At 38.5% G+C, this 22,309-nt stretch overlaps 1 protein-coding gene across 1 annotated transcript; it reads right to left on the bottom strand.

Moving 5' to 3' along the window:
• Positions 1-1,705: 1,705 nt before the first annotated feature.
• On the bottom strand, positions 1,706-21,847 carry pde11al (phosphodiesterase 11a, like). The gene is made up of 20 exons (XM_026939657.3): positions 20,940-21,847; positions 17,112-17,270; positions 14,828-14,917; positions 14,321-14,461; positions 14,067-14,131; positions 12,856-12,976; positions 12,225-12,300; positions 11,332-11,399; positions 11,151-11,243; positions 10,976-11,026; positions 9,867-10,013; positions 9,586-9,693; positions 9,339-9,448; positions 9,107-9,197; positions 7,771-7,871; positions 7,375-7,452; positions 7,229-7,292; positions 7,052-7,126; positions 6,732-6,815; positions 1,706-6,653 (listed from the first exon to the last, which is right to left on the bottom strand). Exons 1-20 carry the CDS (start codon positions 21,684-21,686, stop codon positions 6,408-6,410), a joined length of 2,715 nt encoding a protein of 904 aa, XP_026795458.1. The 5' UTR covers positions 21,687-21,847; the 3' UTR covers positions 1,706-6,407.
• Positions 21,848-22,309: the final 462 nt, after the last annotated feature.

The following is a 22,309-nucleotide window of genomic DNA, read 5'->3' as shown; positions in this document are numbered from 1 at the left end:
TAATCCAATAAACAAATACTGCTAACAAATGAAACCTTGTGCTCTCAGCTTTTGGTACCAAAATAAGGCCATATCAACCATATGTGTGTTTGAGAGGCTAGCACTAGATAGGAACGCCTCAATCCACCTTTGTGTGGCCGTCTATTTTCGGCCTGTGAATATCTTGTTCTGAGTGAGGTTAGCATATGAATGACAGAGGTCTCGCACATGTAGAGTTAACGCCTCACTTGTTACTATCTGGGGTGAAATACCCGCCCGTCCGTCACACTGATGGCTCTGACAGCCATTCAGCAGAGCCCAAGGAGCCCCAGTTTACAATCAAAGGCCTTTGACTGAAGGAATCCAGGCCCACTCTGCCAGAGAGAAGGGGTGGAGCAGCCTGTCACAGTGATGAGGCCCTGCACCAGTGAACCAGTCCTAAAAGAGAGAACCTGCAGTGACGAGTGACGCTCTTCATCACTTTTCAGGCAGAGAGAGCACCATGCTGCAAAAATCAGACCAGTTAATATCTTTGGTGTACATTTGACATCACTAGTAGCAGCTTTCTCAGATAGACTAGGAGGTTTTACCATGTTAACTGGTAAACAAGAAAATGAGAATAGTTTCTTTTAATAAATGCATTAAGAATGTTCCATGGTTCTCTCTCCTTTGACTGCAGTGTAATGTTCTATATAAGAAGCCATATGATAATTACTTCATAAGCAATTATTTCTAACTTATTTGATTAGCAGTAGAATCACTAACTGATAAGTTCATCATTTCTCTTGAGTATCAATCCTCAGTGCCACTGGAGGGCACCAGTGAACAGTAAATGAGACTTCAGTTTTTGAGAATCAATTTATCATAAAATGGTTAGTACTATATATATTGTACTTTTTGTCTCAAAATAGCCTCAAAACCTTAAATGTAGCGCATATAAAGCCCTGCTAAAGCATTTGATGTTCATTAAAATGTTATTTTCCTTTTTTCAAGGAAGCACACATAAATTTATTCTTTACACGAAATATATCCGCAGTGTGCCAGTAAATCTGTGTGATGTTCTTCAGTACTGACTCCAGAATGATTCTTACATCAAGAGTAATAACACAGAAAGAGACTTTGAACAATGAGAGTTTGCAGTTGTTAATCATGTAGAACCTTTTAGGACCAGTCCTATGAGGTATAGCTCTAGTGTATTTAATAGTCAGAACCCCTTAAACATGCAGGACCTCTCAGTGGGTCCACACATAAATTGAATATAACAGTGGAATAATTCATGAAGAGTGTATGGTGATAATGTATCTGTTAGTATGTAATAGAGATGTTGAACAAAAAAAAAGTGAACAAAAAAAAATGTACTTGCAAGTGTGTGTGTGTGTGTGTGTGCATGTGGGTGTGTGTGTGTGTGTGTGTGTGTGCGTGTGTTTCATCACTTGAGAAGGAAACTGATATAGATTTGCTTAACATCTTGTTGGAGTTGGAATTCTGCCATGAAATTTCAGGTCAGTTTCTATGTGTTCCCTTGAGAGATTACTGTAATACTGGCAAAGAACACACCTTTGTGTAATGTGTTGATCTCACTCTTGTGGAACGGGCAAGTTATCCAGTTGGAAAGCTTGCTAATATTTATCTCTAATATAGCAGAGAGTTCTGATTGTCCTTAGAGCATGACTGCTGAATATTCTGTAAATATGTTCAAACAAAAATTCCTCCCAAACCAACATAGTTTGAGGAAACTATTAAATATTGTTGTTACATATTCAGTACCAGACACTGAACAAAAATGTTCAGTCCTTACATATAAACATGAGTGTAAAAAAGAGACAAATGCTTTAAAACAGTGGATATTTTCTTTTAGAAAAGAGTTTCCTCTTTATATAGCAGTCTGTAGAGAAGACTTTTATTAGTTTTACTAATAATTGTATGTAATAAATACTAATAATTACTTTTATTATAAGACAAAGCCTACTGTTACTGTTGATCATTTCAGTGCATGTGGTTTATGATACAGACCATCATAAATAAATGTTGCAACAAATTGTAAATACAATTTAAAGTAAGAGGTATAGAGACAGACAGAGACAGGAATTATTATGGGATTATTTCCTTTTCTTAATTCTTTAAATTGTACATAACATGGCTTTTATCTTGATTGATGTATACACTGATTTGCACCCACATATAAGGTTATTAACCACATATAAGAAATAGAATTACATAATGTCAGCCATGGAAACTCAGATGAATTTTTCAGCATCACGGCTTGGAAATCTCTTTTAGTGCAGTCTGCCTGCTGAAATTTTAATTCATTGCTGTACTGGAGCACTTTCAAGCTCACATGTGAAGAGTGTTTGAACACTTTGGACTCTAGTTCGTGTCGTTGCAGAGTAAAGTGTGCTATGGGTTAGGAGCATGCATGAAAGAACCGAGATTTACACACATAAACACAAGGATAAAGTCACACCTCTTGGCTAAGCCACTATGAGTGGATCAGACTTTTGAATGGTTGAGAAATTTTAATCTCAGTGAAATAATCAACCTCCAGCTTGTGCATATCTAACTGCCTAATTAAGCAGTGTTGAAGAAATAGCATCACAAATTCATGTATAAATGAATAGTCAGTAAAATGTATTGAAATATGAAAACAGTCCTACACAGGACGCATAGTAGGTGGTCATGTGATGTACAAAAAATAAAATAAACAAATACCGATTTATATATTGCTCTTCTTTTTAGGGAAACATGTTGCATAGCCAGCAGTCATTGACTATCTTCACTATCATCAGATTTCAACTAAAGAAAAACACTGTAAAGTTTTTCGTATGTAACAGACAGTGCTGTTGTTTTCTGCAGTTAAAATCTTTCTTTCCTCTCATCTCCGGAGTTGGGGGTTTGAATCCCGGCTACTACCCTGTGTCCACGGAGTTTGCATGTTCTCCCCATGCTTCAGAGGTACTCCAATTTCATCTCCCAGTCCAAAGACATGCGTTGTAGGCTGATTGGCATTTCCAGATTGTCCATAGTGTGTGAATGTGCGTGTGATTGTGCCCTGTGATGGGTTGGCATCCCGTCCAGGGTGTCTCAAGTTCCCTGAGATAGGCTCCAGGCTCCCCCATGACCCTGTGTAGGATAAGCGGCATGGAAAATGGCTGGATGGATGTTATACTATACATAAAAAGAGCAAATGTCAGATATGATCTTCACCATGAAGCCATTCATATCAAATTACAAAGTCCACTGAATTCATACCGTGATTTGGTTTATAAATATTTGATAGCAGAATGGTAACCATGAGATGCGTAATAAAACCATTCTAAAGACAGCTACCAGTTGATGAAGTAATCAAACAAAATGTCTTTGCAACTGCTTTTTTTCACTACTTCATATGCACTAATGCTAATAGGTTACTTATGTGGCTCTCTGTTGGAAGGCTTCCCTTCCACATTAGTGCAGTTTCTTCAACTGGATAAGAACATTCATACAGCGAAGATTGCTGAGTAAACAATGTGTGTAGATAAATAGCGCTCATTTAGCCTGTACCAATGTGGATATGATTCACAAAACACTCCATTCCCATTTCTTCTGTGTTGATACCATCACTGAGTACTACTGCCAGCAATGTACAACTGCACTAGACATACATTATGCATTATTAAACCCTACCACTATTGTACATTTACAATAATCACCTAATTATAGGGATTTGCTGTGTTCTCTGTGTGTTTAGCTTATTTTACATAAAGGGTAAAGAGGTTATAAGTTTTTATAACAGTAAAGACACAACATTGCTGTGGAAAATAATGAAGGACAAAATATAGAGCTGTAGCTCCAAAGGGAAAGACAGTCCCTTCCAAAAGTATTGGAATGTTCAGGGTCAATTCTTTTGTTTTTGCTATACACTGTATGTAAAAAGGGGGACCTTATATAAAAAGAATATAAATTCTTTTCTTTTCCTGTTTCCTTCTCTAAAAGTCTGTGGAAAGGCAGTGGAGCTGTGCTGAATAATAGATTATAAAGTGTGGCTGCTTTTGCCTGGTTAAGCCCTGTGTGGCTGTGAGACTGTCCAGCACAATGCTTCTATCTGCTGAATCAATTTCTAGCTTTATTAAAGGCACTACTTCAAATGCTTCCTGTGCTCAACAACCTTTGTTTTGTTAACCAGACCAAATGCCTATGTGTAGTTTTAAACTCTTAAGAAGTAAATAAGCTACATGGTTAGAAAATTTTGAACCAATAATGGCCCTACGTTTGTCCCTTAAAAAGCCCTTTACAAACAGAATGATTTCCGAGTAGAACCCTTTTTGGAAGCTTAATTATCCAGTGAACCTTTTTTTTCTATGTGAAACTTTTTTTTCTATGAATATACTCAGGTAAAAGTGAAATTGTTCCTCAAGCAAAGAATTAAAGTATGTTTTTTTTTTATTATTTCTAAGTATTAAATCAATTCAGATGTCTAACCATAGAATATTCTATGTCTAAACATAGAAACAAAATATTGGTCCCACCATGTTTTGGAATCCAAATATGCAAGTATGCAAAAATGGGTTCACAAACAGCTTTTACATTTGTCTTTCAGTGAATTTAGCTACAATTTATTTTGTGAATCCAGTAAACACACACCCACAGGGAAAAAAGGAATGTGTCAATACATCACTTATTAAAGACTGTTTTCACAAATTCAGATCTGTAGACACTTATACAAATTACAAATCTTCACTGAACTTATTTCACTATTTTTGCTTAATCTACAGTCAAAGAGGAATTAAATAGTTACATAAATTAACATGTCCAAAGTCCTGACTTTCCTATATTGCTTATCTCAAATACTAGGGCTATTCTTTTTTATTATATCTACAAATTTCTTCTAAATGTTATAGCATGTAGATTGTGCACATTTTATCATTATAAATCAGACGAAATAAAAACATACAGAATTTAGCATCACAGTATATTTTATTTACAAAACTGGGGAAATTTTTGAGCTACAAAAAGACCATGTATATGCACAAAAAATTGCACAGTTATTTAATGTCATTCATGTAGAAACCAGAGAAGAAATGGTTAGAAATAGGTGGATGAAAATTTGTTGAGTAAAGAAATGTAGCAGCAGAAGCTAGGTCATACAAACATTAAATATTAGTTTCAAAGTAGCTAGTAATATATAAAAAGCTTTTTTCCCTTCTGATCTTATGATCTTTCTGTATATGCATATAAATTGTCCTTTTTCCTAAATGTTAGAGAATCATATAAGTGCAAATATAATAACATGAATCATTTGTCAATAAGGCAGACAATGTTTGGAACACAAACGTATTCATGCTGGCAACTTTAACAACAAACTGTAGTACACCTTAAAGGTTTAAAAACCTCCCATTGAAAGCAGGAACCTATTTCAAAGCAGCAGACTGCAGCATGCAATACTGTGGATTTCATTTGCATTCACAGTGCTGGTACAAATGTTGTGGCAGTTTAAGTGCAGTTCAAAAATGAATTTTGCAGATGTAGTTTGGTGAAATTAAACATTACATGCTGATAATCACATGCAAACAAACTGATTTATAAATTTAGCTTGTAAAGAGTGTGACACGTTACTTTGGTAAGCCTTATTGGTTCTGTTACCAGTCCTTCAAGGTATTTGTCATATTATATATATATGACAAAGCCATGAGCAATACTTATGAAAGTCTATATTACCATCAGAAAGCCATATATAACATAGTAATAAAATTTGACACTAAAAACAAACAGTGTTTAACAATTTATATATTTATTAATGCTAGGATGTAGTTAATTTTTAACTCTCAAACCAATGTGTCTACTACAGTACTGGCAGAAACTGAATAATGAATCAATCAACCAAAAAAATGAGGTGTCATGAAGTCCATGTTTAGTGTCACTGGACAAAAGGCATTTGTCTGAATAAACCACAAACCCTTATTTAGAATAAGTTTGTTGTCATGAAAAAAATTCATTGATTGCTAAATATCACAGTTATATCAATTCACAGTGAATTAAATGTTGATCTGCAGTAATATCATATCTTATGACTAATTATCATGGTATAACCATGCCATCACAGTATTAACCTTAAGAAGTAGCTCATTTTTTCCTTTCATTTCAGTGCATTAGTAACCAATCCATTCCCCAAAGCTCAACACAGTATAATGTGCAGTATGTTAGTATACTTCCTCTGTTTTTTCTGAAACAGGTCAGATTGATCAAGGTTATATTTTTATAGACTATAAGTAAGGCTATTAATATGTAATTACATATAAGCCAAGAATTGTTGTGCTGTTGAAATGTGCTGTTGAAAGCCACTGAAATTGCCTTTGCATTGCAACTTTTTTGATTTTTACTCTAAAAGTAGTGTCCATCCCCTGTTCACCCTAATTTGCCATCAATGCTGACTTCTGATTCGATGCTGTGTTCTAATTTGACTCCACCCTATGGGTGGACTCTGTGCTCTGATTGGTTGCTGCAGGTTCAAATGACTGTGTAAGGGTGGAGTCTGTGCATTGACTTGATTCTTCTTCTTCCACTCCTGGACACGGATTGAAGGACTCTGAGACTTGGCGTGCTTGCTGATAGGACAAACAGAGTTCCTCCCATTTTTTTCGATTGGCATGTATCCCATCTACCATTGGCTGAAGCTTCCTATTCAGCTTCAGCAAAGCCTTTTCAAAAAATGACTTCATTAACTATTGAGCCAAAACTACCAGAAGGTATAATAATTTGGTTCATTTGTTTTTTACCTCATACAGTGGCTTACAAATCCCATCGATCCATTCAAGCTGAAGTGCAGGAAGTTCATCTTTACGATTGCGATCAAAAATGGCCTTGGAGAGAATGGACACGACACTATGGGGTTTTTGCAATATATTTTCATTTTAGTAAGATTAATAGTAAGAATTCAGCATCTTTATAATTATTGTCAGTAATATATACATTTTCAAATTGTACAGGCTTATATTAGAGTCTGTACACTCATAATGCATTATTAAGAAGTATCATGGGCTTAAAAATTGAGACACAGACTCATTTTAACGGCCCAAGAGAGAGCAAAAGCACTTACAGATGGTGTGAGCTTCAGCTCAAATCGTTCCCTGTCACCCTGCTCAAAGAACTCACTAGTCACCAACTCTGCCACCTGCAGTGAGAGACAACACTACAGTGAATCAATATTCACTACATACGACATGCTTCATCTAACAACCAAATTAAGCCTAGAATAGAAATAAGACAAAGGAACCTGTTTAGAGATCTCCCATGGTCGAGTCACAGCACCCACGTCACACGCAGTCATAAGCATGGACCTGTTATGGAGGCAGTATCATGTTCGTGCTTATGGTTTAAATGAAATAGCTTTATATATCTTTAAAATAGAGAATAATTGACCTGAAAATGTCTCTGTGCTCCTGACTTGACCAGCTGAAGTCTCCAGACAGAAGATACTCAAAGAACTTGGTTCTTTTTCTGTTTTGGAGAAAACAAAAGGGGAAATACTAGTGTTTGTAAGACAAATAAAAGATAAAAGATAAGAGGAGGCTTAAAACTAAAGAGGAAAAAAACATGTTCATATGCATATACATACAGCTCCACACTTAAGTCTCACCAAAGAAAACTAGCCTTCTTACATGCCTCTGTTCTAGTGGCGCCCCTCTGTGGATGCTTTATATATTGTGTGTTTAAAGATGCAGTGGTGCATTTTAAGTGCATTTGTGCTCTTTTTTTCCAGGGAATATTAACATAATGTTATGGACAAGTTCTTAGTGCTTGGTCTGGAAAACTTACTGGAAATACAAGGTGAGATCTGTAGACAGGATGGCCTGCTTTAAAAGCTGCATCATGTTGCTGTACTCTTTAGAGCTGAGATTGGCAAAAATATTGTGCCCCTGTTGGAAATAACATGTTTGATTTGCTATTAGTGTATAGGCTTCATTCAGAAATAATAAAAAGTCAGTAATGGTCAGCATAGTGATGGATATTATGATTCACTTTAGTGAGTTATGATCACACATTAATGGTGTGTCTGCATGACAATGTAATTTTATAGCTAAAAATGAACATCTGGAGAAAATAGTTACACTTTTGGATTTTGCTCTTTTTATTTCACAAATGCGCTGAACAATAGTAACACAGACAACATGTACAAAATTACACACTAAATATAAATTCAAAATTTAGGCTCACTCTGATGACTCAGGATTACAGCACTAAGCAAGAAATTAGATTAGTTTGAAGACATCTTAGTTCCAAGCTAAGCTCAAAGAACGAATAACGAATAACGAATCTCAGATGTTCTGTAATGAACAAATTCAACAGATTTGTGAAGATGCACATGTGCATGTGACAGCTATATGCTTATATAGCACCATGTTAGAGGGAAATGCTGTATAAGCAGAAGATGATATGTTTTTGCAAAATGATAAATTATGAAATATTTAGCCATGGAACCTTTGATTCATTTGTTCATGATTGCAAATCACCAGACTAAATTCATAAATAGTTCAATAAGCACCCATCACTACTCCGAGATGCAAGTATCGCTGTAAGGCAGTAATGCTGTAAGACAACTTTGTTTCTAATCAAAGGCCGAGAGAAAGTAGTATATGCACAAAGCAGCATGTGTAGACCTTGAACATTCCTTCTCTCTGAACTTCAAAAGAGGAAATCTCATCTCTAAGGATGACCAAATCCTGATGCAATGTGGCGCATATACTGTAATTCCTAGCTGGTTCAGCTCTACAAATAGGCATCAGACTTTGTTATTCAAATAGACACAGTCTCTATGCTTTTTAAACAAGTCCTGCCTTTATGAAACATTCTTCCTCTTTCTACTTCAATGGCACAGACCCAGAGGGTCTCTTCTTACCAGAGTTAATTGGCTAAAGGAGCTTATTATACAGCAACAGGAAATCAATATAGAGGGTGGTAATGATTAAAAAGCTAGGAGCTAAAGCACCCAATTAATCAACACTGGCAGGTCTTTAAATTTCCCTTTATTGCTAAAACGTACCAAGGCAAAAGCTTATGAGCTTATGAAAGAGGCAGTGGATCATTTCTCATGGGGTATATGATGTACAGGACAGTATTGATCTTTCAAAAGCAATGAAAATCAAATAGTCACCTCACTCTGCAGGATCATAACAGCGTGGTTGAAGTGGTGATGTTCAAGAGTAGCTGAAGTTCCATACAGCAATGCCAGCGGTGATCCTGACCTGAAGAGGGCAATACAAATTACTGACAAGTAATTACAGGTAGCTACAAAATAACAAACCTACGCTCCCCTTTTTGACAGATGCTTGCCCGTTATATGGACTGTTATATGCAAAAGATATATGCTTGAGTTTTTGGCTCACTTGGCTTGAAATGCATTGTTGGTGCCACGATGATCCAGGTCATGGCACAGACATCCAACCATCAGTGCCAGAGTCTCTGTGTCTGTTAGAACATCCTGGAACCCTGCAGTCTGCCAAAGGACAGAAATAATTCCGTGAAAAAACATCCATATACCTATTACCTTTATTCAGGTTACTTAAATCATGGTTCTGTCTATTAGCATATTATCATTCGTTTAAATAAACTTTTCTAATAGGCTAGACTCACAGTTATCATGACGAACATGCACTGGGAGACGTTGAAAGCGTGTCTCCAGTTGTGATAAGCCACAGTGCGGTAGTTCTTCCTTACAGTGAGCAGCCAGCGGCACAACACCTGAGCAGATGGAGGAGGAAAGTGTGACTAAGTCTTGCTAATATCTCCTACTACTGAGCATTCAATCAGCCTGAGTAAATCTTGAGCAGCTCAGCCTCTGCTTGTCTTGGGATGCATTAGTAAGTGATGAGTATTACACCTGGGAGTATGACTTCCATGCCTCCTCTCCTCACCTCATAATCAATCTTAAATTTTTGCACAACACTAAGCTCCAGAAACATGCGCAGGGAGGCGTTGATCATGGCGTCATTGTCCAGAGAAAAGTCATTGAAGTAGAACTCATCAATTCCCAGCTCACTGCTCAGGGGGATCTTAGCAGCCTGAGAGAGTAGACAGAAAGGGTTTTGGGCAAACTGACCAATAATACTAGACATCAAATAATTAAACACGACAGGACCAGATATACAGTATATTTGAATTGAACTCAACATTTATATAATTTTCAATCCCCAAGGTTGATGGACATCATCATAGAAATACACCTGAAATTAGCATCACACAACTAGAGCAATGGTTTAGTAAACCCCCTAAGCCAGTCATGAGCTTTGTATGTTAAGTTAATGGTTGGGGACAGACTTTGTCAGTACAGAAGCAAACAGAGTAAGTTTTTCCTATCAGTCATAAACACTAACTTGGTTTTTCCCTACCAGAACCATTTTAAATGCTTGCAGTTTTCACGTTTCTATAACAGACCAACTGGTTGAGTGCAGTGCAACCTACCAGAGCCAAAACATATCTAAATCATCATTCCGTACATCACCAGCAAAGACGGCAGGCAAAAACCCTAATCTATACACCAATCAGAAGCATGACCAATTTACCGGGCAACAGGGTAGACCATCTTTTTTTTTTTTTTTTTTTGACAAAATGACATTCACGTTAGCAAGATGTGTCTAGTTTTACTACAAATAATATCAATTCTCTACTTCAGATAAAAGAGAAGCAGCAACAGTCTAAATACTGGATTACTGCAGAAAGGGGATAACACACAGGTCCATATACCCATTAGTACTTCATCTGTACAAATTTAGGCCTTGTAAGTTGTAAATTAGAGAGGGGTTAATGTCCTAAAGCTCATATATTAGAATGTTTTACTAATGGAATTAACAGCTTTTCCACTAATTAGACAGATGTGTACAACAGAAATCTGTGGCCTAGGGTTCAGACATTTTCTTATGTTCTACCAAAATGTTTTCATAAAAAGCTATACTGGCAATAATCTTCTGTTTCATGGAGCAACTCATTCTATACAAAAACAGTCAAAGTTTTTGTTTGAAGTTACCTTGAGTCGATCCACTTCAGCTTTTGAGCAGGTAGCATGATAAGACAGCATCTGAGGGTATAGATAGTAAATATATATTTATTATAGGACCACACATGCATACACACACACACACACACAGTATATCCAAACCATCACTGATCCAACATGTATAAAGACATTACATTCTGCTTACGTCCAAAGCCACAGACTGTTTTGCCCAAGCTTTCTTCACTTGGTTGTACATCATTGTATTGTTGATGCCAAGGCCACAGAAAATAACAAAGGCCTGTGACAAACACGATGAGTGATTATTATAAAAAAAATCTCCATTAGCTACAGAAATAAATAAATAAACAATACAGCAAAACTCACACCTCAAATAATCTTTGATCTGCATCATTAAACGTCTTCCTGTCCAAGCGGTTAAGAATTTGGGCAACACCTTGAAAATATGAGAGTTTTTAGATGTAGAGCACTAAGCCAAAAGATTGCCCACAAGGTGGAGCTCTTATTCAAATAGCTTTTATCTGTGTGATTGTTGAAAGGTAGCAAGTGATATGAACCTACTCATATATAATGCATATGTTTATGAGATGTAAATACCCTACGCAATTTTACTGTTGCTGCATATGCATTATAAGGTATAGACTGTCATTACAGCAGTGAAGGTAGCATGCAGTGCAGGTACAAATGGATCAGGTACAGCAATGTTACAGGGCTTTATTTTGCACCTTAATGTCACTACAGGGTTGAGAAACTACACCAACCGAACATATCCAGCTAACTGCAGTGCTGTGATCAGACACTGACACTGATTAACTGACACTGGATGATGACTGCTAATGAAAAAATATGAGCAATATTTCTAACTTTAACCTGCAAGATGGAACAACAATGAATAGTTGATGTACATTATTTGACAATGTGTAAAGTAAGGGTACAGAGTATTTAAAAACCACAGTACTGCTGCTGTGTCTGGTACACTCATACACTGTAAAAAAACAAAACAAAAAAAACCTGAAACCTTGAATAATTTTTTAAATGCTGTCGTTGTTTGTCTTTGTAATTTTTTTTAACTTGAGGAAAAATAGCTGTAACAAGTGGTAGTTTGTTTCCACTGATGGATAGGGTAGGGCAATTGTATACCAACAAAGTTGACTAATATGGTAGGCTTACCTAATAGCCAATGAGGGCAAGGAGAAGGTATGTCTACTTAATAAACAGGCATATGTACATATCTGTATTAATCATAATGCAGGAAACTCACCAATTATTTGATGGGTTCTGTTCCAAATGGGGACACACAGCACTGACCTGATGTGAAAGCCTGAGGCCTGGTCAGCCTGTGAAAAACACATGTGTGGGTGGGTGGGTGGTTGGGTGTGTGTGTGTGTGGGTGTGTGTGTGTGTTTATGAATTGAAATTAAAATGAATACTTCTTGCCTTTACTCCTTAGGCAAAAAAGTGTGGCATGTGGTTGGATATGCCATTCATTTCAACTATTGTTTGCTATTTGGGTTAGCCTTTAATGCAACAGATATTGACCTCACTTTGAGGTTGTATTAAAGCAGAATGGTCTTCTGGGAAAATTTAAGTACAGCTAGAAGGATTTGGTGTTATGATACAGATCACTGTAGCAGAAAACCTTCATTCAGAGTGTAAAAGTGTGAGAAGACCCCCTGAAATATTAAATTCAAGGCATCTGATAGAATAGCATGCACAAAACACATGTGGAGTTGCAGTGCTATATATGAGTGACAATTTGGACAAAGAATGGCTTGTCTAATAAATATGTACAACTGTGCTATTCTAACGGCACCATTGATTGATTAAAATTACAATTAAAATAGATATCCTAGTTATCTACTCAGTGGCAGTGTGTGTTTGTGTATACACACCTCAGAATCAAACCGGGGATCCTGACACACATCACTTATATTAACAGGCAGGCCTGTAGATGCCACCAACTCAGCAATGCTGTTATTGATCAGCCAGTCAGAACAGGACACCTTCTCCATGCTGACACCAAATAAAGACATACACACACACACACAGAGAGAGAGAGAGAGAGAGAGAGAGAGAGAGTGAGAGAGAGACAGTAACAGCAGATTTAGTACACGGCTCAAGTTTATTATTCATTAATTACTATACTTTATTCAGTGACACCAGTGAAACTGAAAGGAAATGTATATAGCCATAAGAGTGAGGAATGTAAAAGGTACTGGGAGTTTAAGAAGTTAAAGTTTGTATAGCAGTGATTTATACATTGAATTACAGCGGGGTTACATAGCAGTTCTTCTAGTGTAAATTAAATTCTATGGCAAATATAAAGAAATTGTAAGAAGTAAATCTGTGGAATAAGGTGTAAGGATTCCCCAGTTCGAATCTGTGTAACTGTCTAGATAATTATGATACATTTGTACCAATTTAAAACAGTGTGTACTGGGCAAAAATTGGAAGTCAAAACCAAATCTCTTAAAACTGATACCACACACATCTCCTTTGTTTTATTACTTCTGCACTACAGTATATGGCCAAAAGAATGTGAACAACCGACCATCACACCCATATGTGTTTCTTTCCCAAACTGTTGCCACAAAGTTGGAAGCATGCAATTGTATATGACGTCTTTGTATGCTGTAGCATTACAATTTAATTTAATTTAAAATGTAGAAACTCTGGGCTCCTGAGTAGTGCAACATTAAAGCAATTGCTCCATTTTTGGCAGATTGTGAGTTTGAATGGACGACAGCCATCCATGGCCAAGAGATCAAAATTATCTGTGCTCTCTGGGAGGGAGGGATGGCATTACCCTCTCCCCTGTAAATCAAAGTGACACTGACCAATTGTTGGCATCTCTCAGCTCATATATTAAGAAGAGGGTAGATAGCACTGTAGCTGTTCGAAACAATGCAGTGGCCTCATGTGTCTCAGTGGAACCATGTGTTAGTCCTCATCCTGATTGGTAACCGTTGTGTGATAGAGGGGTGCTAACTAATGGGAATTTGGGAATGGGAATTCAATTTTTTTGGCTGCTTATAATCTTTCATACATCAGATCTATGCCACTAATGAATTGCCAGCATTTATATAGCATATATAACACTCACCTTATGTCATGATCCACATTGCAAAATGGAGACATGAGCTCAAATGTCTTCGAGAACTTTACCACCTGTGAGGTACAGAAGGAACTATCTGGGTAAAGAAAGTGGTGCATGACATGATAGATTGTTTCACAAGAAACTTCATGTACTATTCCAGAATTTCTCTAGCTAGGTAGATAAATAAATATCATCTGAAAAGTGTAGAAGGTGATGAAAAAGGCATGAGAATCCTTTCTAAATATAAAAGAACATCTTACAGGTGAGTGGATGTCCTCTAGGAGCAGCACAGAGCAGCGTTCACACTGCAGCAAGGTTAGAGCTCGCTGCATGATCTTTCTCACAATCTTCTCCAGGTCTGTCTGCTCTTCAAACAGATCGTTCACCACCTCCAGAAGAGCCTGCAGAAACAACTGCACTTAATTCACTCACTGCACCACAGCATATGAACATTCAGCATGAACGCCTGTGGGGTCAAACTTAAATCAAGCTGAAAAATCTATAACACATATTGAAGGGAGTGTTTGCAAAGTATTCACATTCAAAACACTATTTAACAAGCTATTTTAAAAAATGCAGGCTATTTACTCTCCCCACCACACACACCTTTCAGTGCATTACCACTTCACATCAAAGCACTGAATACATTCTGAAAATCAGTCTGTTCAGTAGAAACCAGACTGAGAATCAACCTGGAATTCTGTGTGCATTATTTATCAATGTTCTTCAGGCTGTGAGCAGAACCAGTGTGTAGCTCAGACTCTCACCCGGCTCCTATCGTATTCTTTGCGGGACTCAGAGAAGAGCTTGGCATTGGAGATCGATATACCACAGAAGGGTAGGTACATCTGTAGCACCTAAGCAGGGAACAAACGGAGAGAGAGAGAGAGAGAGAGAGAGAGAGAGAGATCATAGTATCAATAAAAAGCAGATGCAGAAGCAACACTTCTGAGATGTTTTTTTTTCTTGTTTCATAAAGAAATACAAATGTAGATTTAGATTGTTAATGAGCAAACAAGAGGCAAGAGTGGCAAGAAAAAAACTCCTTGAAATGACTTGTGGAAGAAACCTTGAGAGGAACCAGATTAAAAAAGGAATCCATCATCTTCTGTGTGACACCACATAGTGTGATTATAGATCATTACTCTTTGACAACTGTATATTATATACAATGGGGTCCGAAAGTCTGAAACAATCTGAGATTTTTTTTTTTTCATTTAAAATTGTAAATAAACAACAGGTTTTAGAATTTTAAAATGTTTAATACAAAGAATGTAAATGTTTATGTTTAAAAGAATATTTAATATTCAAGATTCTGCACTATTTCTAGGTCCCTATTTAAATGAAGCAAATGTGTGATATTGACCATATTAACTGCTTTGTACAAAAGGTCAGATTTCCTCATGCCTAATCTTTTCTACTAAATCATGTATTCAGACCATAGTCTGATGGATTTGATCTAAAATGGATCATAAGGTTTTGCACAAACTTGTGGAGACCAGGCCAGCTCAAGTGCACACTGTCATTAAAGCAAAAATACTAAGAAACTCTGAAATCCATGTAAATATTTCAAAGATTGTACTTTTCACTCAAGTTGTTGTCAGTATTTTAATTTGTAATGAAAATTGTTGTATTAAATTAAAAAAGAATGCAAAATAGAAGCATTTTCAAAAGTGCTATCAGACTTCTGTCAAACACTTTTTTCAAACAGTATCCAGGTCAATCATTCACTGAATCAAGATTTGGGCATAAACTGCTTTTGGGAAGTGCAATTTTGTGTTAAATATTTGTTAGCCGCTCTATTTGCTTTGACTTGAACAATCTCATTCATTAATGTTGCAAAACATTACAGACTGTTTTCAGTGTGCATGCACAGTACTAACTGTATCACCTGGTAAGAATGTCTTCAACTAAACAAACCCCATCAGTCAGATGTTCTACTCAAATCCCCCAATAAAGAGTGTTACAGAATTATATAGTACAGAGAAAAAGGAAAGCCCAAAAAGTAAGTGTAAGAGTCATACTTACTGACAATGGAAATCAACTATAGAATGAGTATATAGGATGTGGGACTGAGAATGCAATATAAGCTTCAGCCCAGAGAACAACCTTGAATTTTATTTCTTATATGGTAAGTTTCCACTGCACAGATGACATTAGAGGGCAGATCATCATCAACAAGTCCAAGTAACACACGAGCCATCCATATACCAATAACGGCCTGCAGTATGATTATAAAAAAAACTCTGACACATTTTCCCCATGGAAAAACAATAATCCCTTCATGTAAATCTCCCTGAACCATTAAAACCCTTTATAACTGTATTTACTCCAAGTAATTATTACTTTTTCCTTAATTGAAAATGATAACAATGACACAAAATTATTCAAAATTTCCACTCAGACAGTTGGAGAAGATGCTTTTCTCTAAAATACTTCTTAGTTAGAAATATTATATGCATCATCATAAAAGTTACACCCCCACAGTATCATGAATTCTGTTAATTACTAGAATATTTTACACTTGGTGATAGATGAATCTTTCAACAAAATGTGCTATTCATGTCATTTATTTATATTTGCTCATTTTCGTGATGTTTGGCAATAATTAAAAGAATACTGTGTTATCTTCCTACATGAATGTTTAGATGTATATTATTGCATTTAATGTGAATTAAAGGTCAAAGTGCAGTGTGCTTCACCCCAAAAACAATAGGACTGAGAGAGTGAACTACTATTTACTGTTTACAGACAGGTTTCATTCTTTCAGCAGTGCAATTTCCCCTCTAAGAAATTTTCATAGCTTTCATATCTAGTACGACAGCAGGAAAATAATTTTATAATAATCAGCATGAAGAATAATCAACTACAACATTGTATATTTTAAGCTATAGTACAATGGTTATATGTTATACGAGCATCCTCTTTCCTTGCCCTTTTACACTTACAGTTATTTTTTTACCAATAGAGAAGCTCATGAATGACAGTAAACAGAGTTATAGGTTCAGAGTTTGAGCATATTTCTGTAAGAGAGAGGATGATGCAGCTCACCTTTTCATCATCCTCAGTGAAGGGGGTTCCACTGGGTTTCTTGTTGATGGCCTGCACCACTCCGATCACCTCTCCATCACTGTTACAGATGGCCATGCACAGGATTGACTGAGTCTTATAACCTGTCAGCTTGTCAATCTCATCACTAAACCGATGGTCCTGTGGAATATGCAATGATTACAGGAACATATCTCTGATTTTTGTACTAGGAAACATGTTACTAGATGCGTAAGTTTTGCCTTTTTAAATTGATTAATGATTTATTTAATATGCTGCCTAAAGAACCTCCTCTACTGTGACAAATATATGACTTAACTCTTAATGTCTCTGAGCTGCATGTTAGGCAGCTTTTACTGTTTATTTGGCAGTTGATTTATGTTAAAAAATGGGCTATTTTAAGTAATCAAGTCACATTCCTCCTTCAGTTAGGGAGGCTGTTTCAAAATGGGAGTCTTCCATAAAGAATATCAATAAGTGTTTAATGTGGTCCATCTAGCCGTCATTTTAATTGAACCATACATTCACCTATTAATTTTTCTCTTGAATGAAGTTTGGATAACTTAGATCATTTTTACGTACAGTTTTTGAAGCAGCTTTCCCAGCTGTTTACAGTGACTGATAATCCAAGGAAAGCCCTGTCGACATTCTTGAGTTGACACTGCTTCATCATTACACTAGATCACACAAATGGTTAAATAAAAAAAATTCCAACTTATTATTTGGTTATTTATCTGAAATCAGATTACTCACTAACTACTATGACTTATACAAACATACAATGTAGTTACAATTGTGAGGAATGAAAGACTAGATCTGCTGACAGGTCCTGGAAGTTTATGGAGTTTAAGGGGTTAAGTCGGCACTAGGCTTCTTGTTCTGTGGTGACATAGATGAAAGATGCTGCATATCGAGGACAACAGAAGTTCATTTGTTCTAGCATAACTATGTTCTAAGGACTTGTCCACAGAAAAAAAAGTTAAATGCAGGACTCACTTTAAATAGCAAGCTCCCACTGAAACTAACTGTTCCCATTCTGTGTCAAGAAGACAGATCTGCAGTCAGAGAATTAATAAGTTCAGCAGCTGACCAATGGGGAAGGCTTGCCCTTGGCCATGTAATAACGATGTCCAGAATTCAGCTACAGTGGGACCTACATCCTGACTGCAGTAAGGAAAAAACAGTACTATAAGCGAGAAGCCTTCCGGAAAAATCAGGTTTCTCGGTCACGTTGACATAATTTAACTAATCAGTTTTTAGTTTGGCCTGACAGTAGCTCCACTGAGTCCTGAGATAAACTAAGAATGGTTTGTGTTATTTAGGACAGGGGCACTCGGCTGCAAACCTGAGGACCTGTGCTGCAAAGTTTCATGTTTTTCCGCTTCACGAGCGGGGAAGCTGTGGGTTGAGATTGTGTACTTTATGTTATGATAATGAGTATGCAGCCCTTGTACTTCGAAAAAATGATAAGAAACTGAAGATGAATGAACAAAAGAGTAAAAGATGTGACTTGGCGTGTTTAATTTATATATCATATATATAATTTTTTTCAAAATATATGTTAAATTGGTTGTTATTTGACACACACACACACATATATACACACACACACATACATAGCCATAACATGAAAACCACCTGCCTAATATGGTGTAGGTCCCTCTTGTGCCACCAAAACTGCTCTGACCTGTTGAGGCATGGACTCCACAAGACCTCTGAAGGCGTGCTGTGGTATCTCGCACCAAGACATTAGCAGCACATCATTTAAGTCCTGTAAGTTGTGAGGTGGAACCTCCATGAATCGGACTTCCCATTACAGCACATCTCATTTTGAGGCCAAATCAACACCTTGAACTCTTTGTCATGTTCCTCAAACCATTCCTGAACAATGTTTGCAGTGTGGCAGGATGCATTATCCTGCTGAAAGAGGCCACTGCCATTAGGGAATACCGTTGCCATGAAGAGGTGTACTTGGTCTGCAACAATGTTTAGGTAGGTGGTACATGACAAAGTAACATCCACATAAATGCCAGGACCCAAGGTTTCCCAGCAGAACATTGCCCAAAGCATCACACTGCATCCACCGGCTTGCCTTCTTCCCATAGTGCATCCTGGTGCCATCTCTTCCCCAGGTAACGTACATGCACCTGGCCGACCATCAGACCAGGCCACCTTCTTCCATTGCTCCATGGTCCAGTTCTGATGCTCACATGCCCATTGTAGGCACTTTCGGTGGTGAACAGGGGACAGCATGGGCTGTCTGACCGGTCTGCAGCTACGCAGCCCCATACACACCAAGCTGTGATGCATTGTGTGTTCTGACACCTTTCCATCATAGCCACCATTAACTTTTTCAGCGATTTGTGCTTCAATAGCTCTTCTGTGGGATCGGACTTGACTATCGTGCTAGCCTTAGCTCTCCAATGAGCCTTGGGCACCCATGACCCTGTCGATGGTTCACCCGGTGTTCTTCCTTGGACCACTTTTGGTTGGTACTAAACACTGCATACTGGGAACACCCCACAAGACCTGCCATTTGAAGATGCTCTGACCCAGTCGTTTGGCCATCACAATTTGGCCCTTGTCAAAGTCGCTCAGATCCTTACACTTGCCCATTTTTCCTGCTTCCAACACATCAACTTTGAGAACTGAGAGTTCACTTGCTGCCTAATATATCCCACCCCTTGACAGGTGATAAGGTAACAAGATAATCAATGTTATTCACGCCACTTGTCAGTGGTTTTAATGTTATGGCTGATCGGTATGTATACAGTATATATATATATATATATGTATGTGTGTGTGTGTGTGTGTGTGTGTGTGTGTGTGTATGTATGTATGTATGTATGTATGTATATATATATATATAGGGCCTCCCTTTGCTCATGGCATGGCTTCCACAAGACATTGGATACATTCCTTTGAGATTCTGGTTGTTGGCGCCAAATTCTGACCCTACCATCGAGATTCATCAGATTCACCAGGCTACTTTTTTCCAGTCTTCAACTGTCCAGTTTTGGTGAGCCTACACCCACTGCAGCATCAGCTGTCTGTTCTTGGCTGACAGAAGAGGAACCGGACGTGGTCTTCTGCTGTTGTGGCCCACTCGCCTCAAGGTTCGACATGTTGTTCATTCTGAGATGCTTTTCTGCTCACCACAATTGTACAGAGTGGTTATCTGAGTTACTGTAGCCTTTCTGTCAGCTCGAACCAGTATGAACATTCTCTGTTGACCTCTCTCATCAACAAGGCGTTTCCATCTGCAAAACTGCCGCTCACTGGATATTTTTCTTTATTGCACCATTCTGAGTAAACTCTACAGACTGTTGTACATGAAAATCCTAGGAGATCAGCAGTTATAGAAATACTCAAGCCCGCCTGGCGCCGACAATAATGCCATGGTCAAAATCACTGAGATCACATTTTTCCCCATCAGAAAATGTGAACATTACCTAATGTGCACGTTACCCGAAGTTGCTGGCCCGTATCTGCATGATTTTATGTCTTGCACTGTGGCCACATGATTGACTGATTAGATAATTGCATGAATAAATAGGTGTACAGGTGTCCTAATAAAGTGGTCAGTAAGTGTGTGTGTCAGTAAGTAAAGTGGTCAGTAAGTGTGTGTGTCTATCTCTCACACACACACACACACGCATACATACATATATATATATATATATATATATATATATATATATATATATATATATATATATATATATATATATACATACACGTGTGTGTGTGTGTGTGTGTATAAAATATGACACGCGTGATGTCCTGAGTTTACTGTTCGTCTAAATACCACCAGTGGTGGATATATTTCACCTCATACGCGTTTGGGACGTTGACCGTCTCGCCGTGCTCGGCCACATAGCCGATGATACCCTTGCCCCAGGGCACTTGCACCTCGGCGAAGGGAATTGCGCTGGAGCAGGGTCGCCCCGCTGTCCCCGAGTGCACGTCGAGAAACTTGGACACTAACGTCCTCTCGTGCGCAGGACCTTCTACCAGGAAGAGCGAGCAGCGGTCTGCGTTCACCATGACGCACACGTTTACTAGGATCTTGTAGCCCAGGCTGGTCATGTCGAGTTCGCCGGAGATGTCCTTGACGAGCTCGAGGAAGAACTCGCGCTCGTCCGACTCCTTGAGCGTGTACTTGTAGTCGAGCGCGCTGGAGGCGTAGCGCGGCACGTTCACGCGCGACTCCAGCAGCGCGCTCAGGATGTGCGCCGTGGTGGGTGGCAGTGAGCTGGCCTTGCGCAGGAGCGCGCGCCGCCTCACGCTTGCCTGGGACTCCCGCGCCGCCACGCTCGCGCGCTCGTCGTAGGTGTGGTGCGTGGCGCTCGCTTTGGAGCGCGCGAAGGTGCGCCGCATCTCCGCGTGCGACGAGCGCCGTTTCCCGCCGTCCGCGTCCTCGCGCTCCTCCTCCGGAGCGGAGATGTTGCACGGCCGCGTCTCCGGCAGGCGTGTGCTCAGAGCTGCGCGCTCGCCTTTACGGATCACGTAGTCCTCGAAGAGTTCCGGGTGGCGGTCCAGAAACGCCTCCACATCGGAGAAGTCAAAAGTTGTCATTATTAATAGCCAGATGAAATATTCTATACTGAACTACTGTGAGGCAAAAAAGACGCGAGTACTAATCCACTGTTTCTAGTGACTGATAGTGATGCGCACCTCACTAGTAGTGCTGCAGCTGGTACCGCACTGTTACCACATTCTCTCTTTCTCGCTCTCTCTCTCTCTCATACACACACACACACACACACACACACACGCTCAATTCATACGTCTCCGCAACGCCGACGTCTCTTCCCTCGCGCGCGCGTCCTTGCTGAGAGGAGTCAGTCCATTAAAGAAAAGCGTTGTGCAAGCAGTTTATGAAACAAGCAGTTTATGATACCGAGCTGTGTCAGACAAGAATAAAGTTTCTCTAGGAGCAAAGCCTCAGAACAAGATTCCAGCAAACTCCGCTGAACGCATGGAAAAAAAAAATTCTGCACTATTTGTGATTTAGGTTCTGATTATTTAAACCAAGAACTGAAATATCTTACAAATTAGGACACGTGCTGTGTTTTGTGTGTGTGTGTGTGTGTGTTTGCCAAGGGTTGATCGATGTGGAGTGGAGGTCTATGTGATAGTCTGAGTGTGTGTATGGATGGGTAGGTGTTAGGCGAGTGTGTGGGAGTGAGAGAGTGTGG

Source organism: Pangasianodon hypophthalmus, chromosome 1, assembly GCF_027358585.1.
Source record: "Pangasianodon hypophthalmus isolate fPanHyp1 chromosome 1, fPanHyp1.pri, whole genome shotgun sequence".
In the NCBI taxonomy this organism is placed as follows: Eukaryota; Metazoa; Chordata; class Actinopteri; order Siluriformes; family Pangasiidae; genus Pangasianodon; species Pangasianodon hypophthalmus.
The sequence above is the reverse complement of the archived record's forward strand: the minus strand, read 5'-3'. Positions and strand labels throughout refer to the sequence as shown.

Coding starts and splice junctions, on each gene's coding strand:
- pde11al (XM_026939657.3), bottom strand. CDS start 21,686: ATGACAACTTTTGACTTCTCCGATGTGGAGGCGTTTCTGGACCGCCAC. Junction 14,918..17,111: donor TCACTGAGGATGATGAAAAG/GTGAGCTGCATC, acceptor TTCCCTGCTTAG/GTGCTACAGATGTACCTACC. Junction 6,654..6,731: donor TTTGTAAGCCACTGTATGAG/GTAAAAAACAAA, acceptor TTTTTTGAAAAG/GCTTTGCTGAAGCTGAATAG.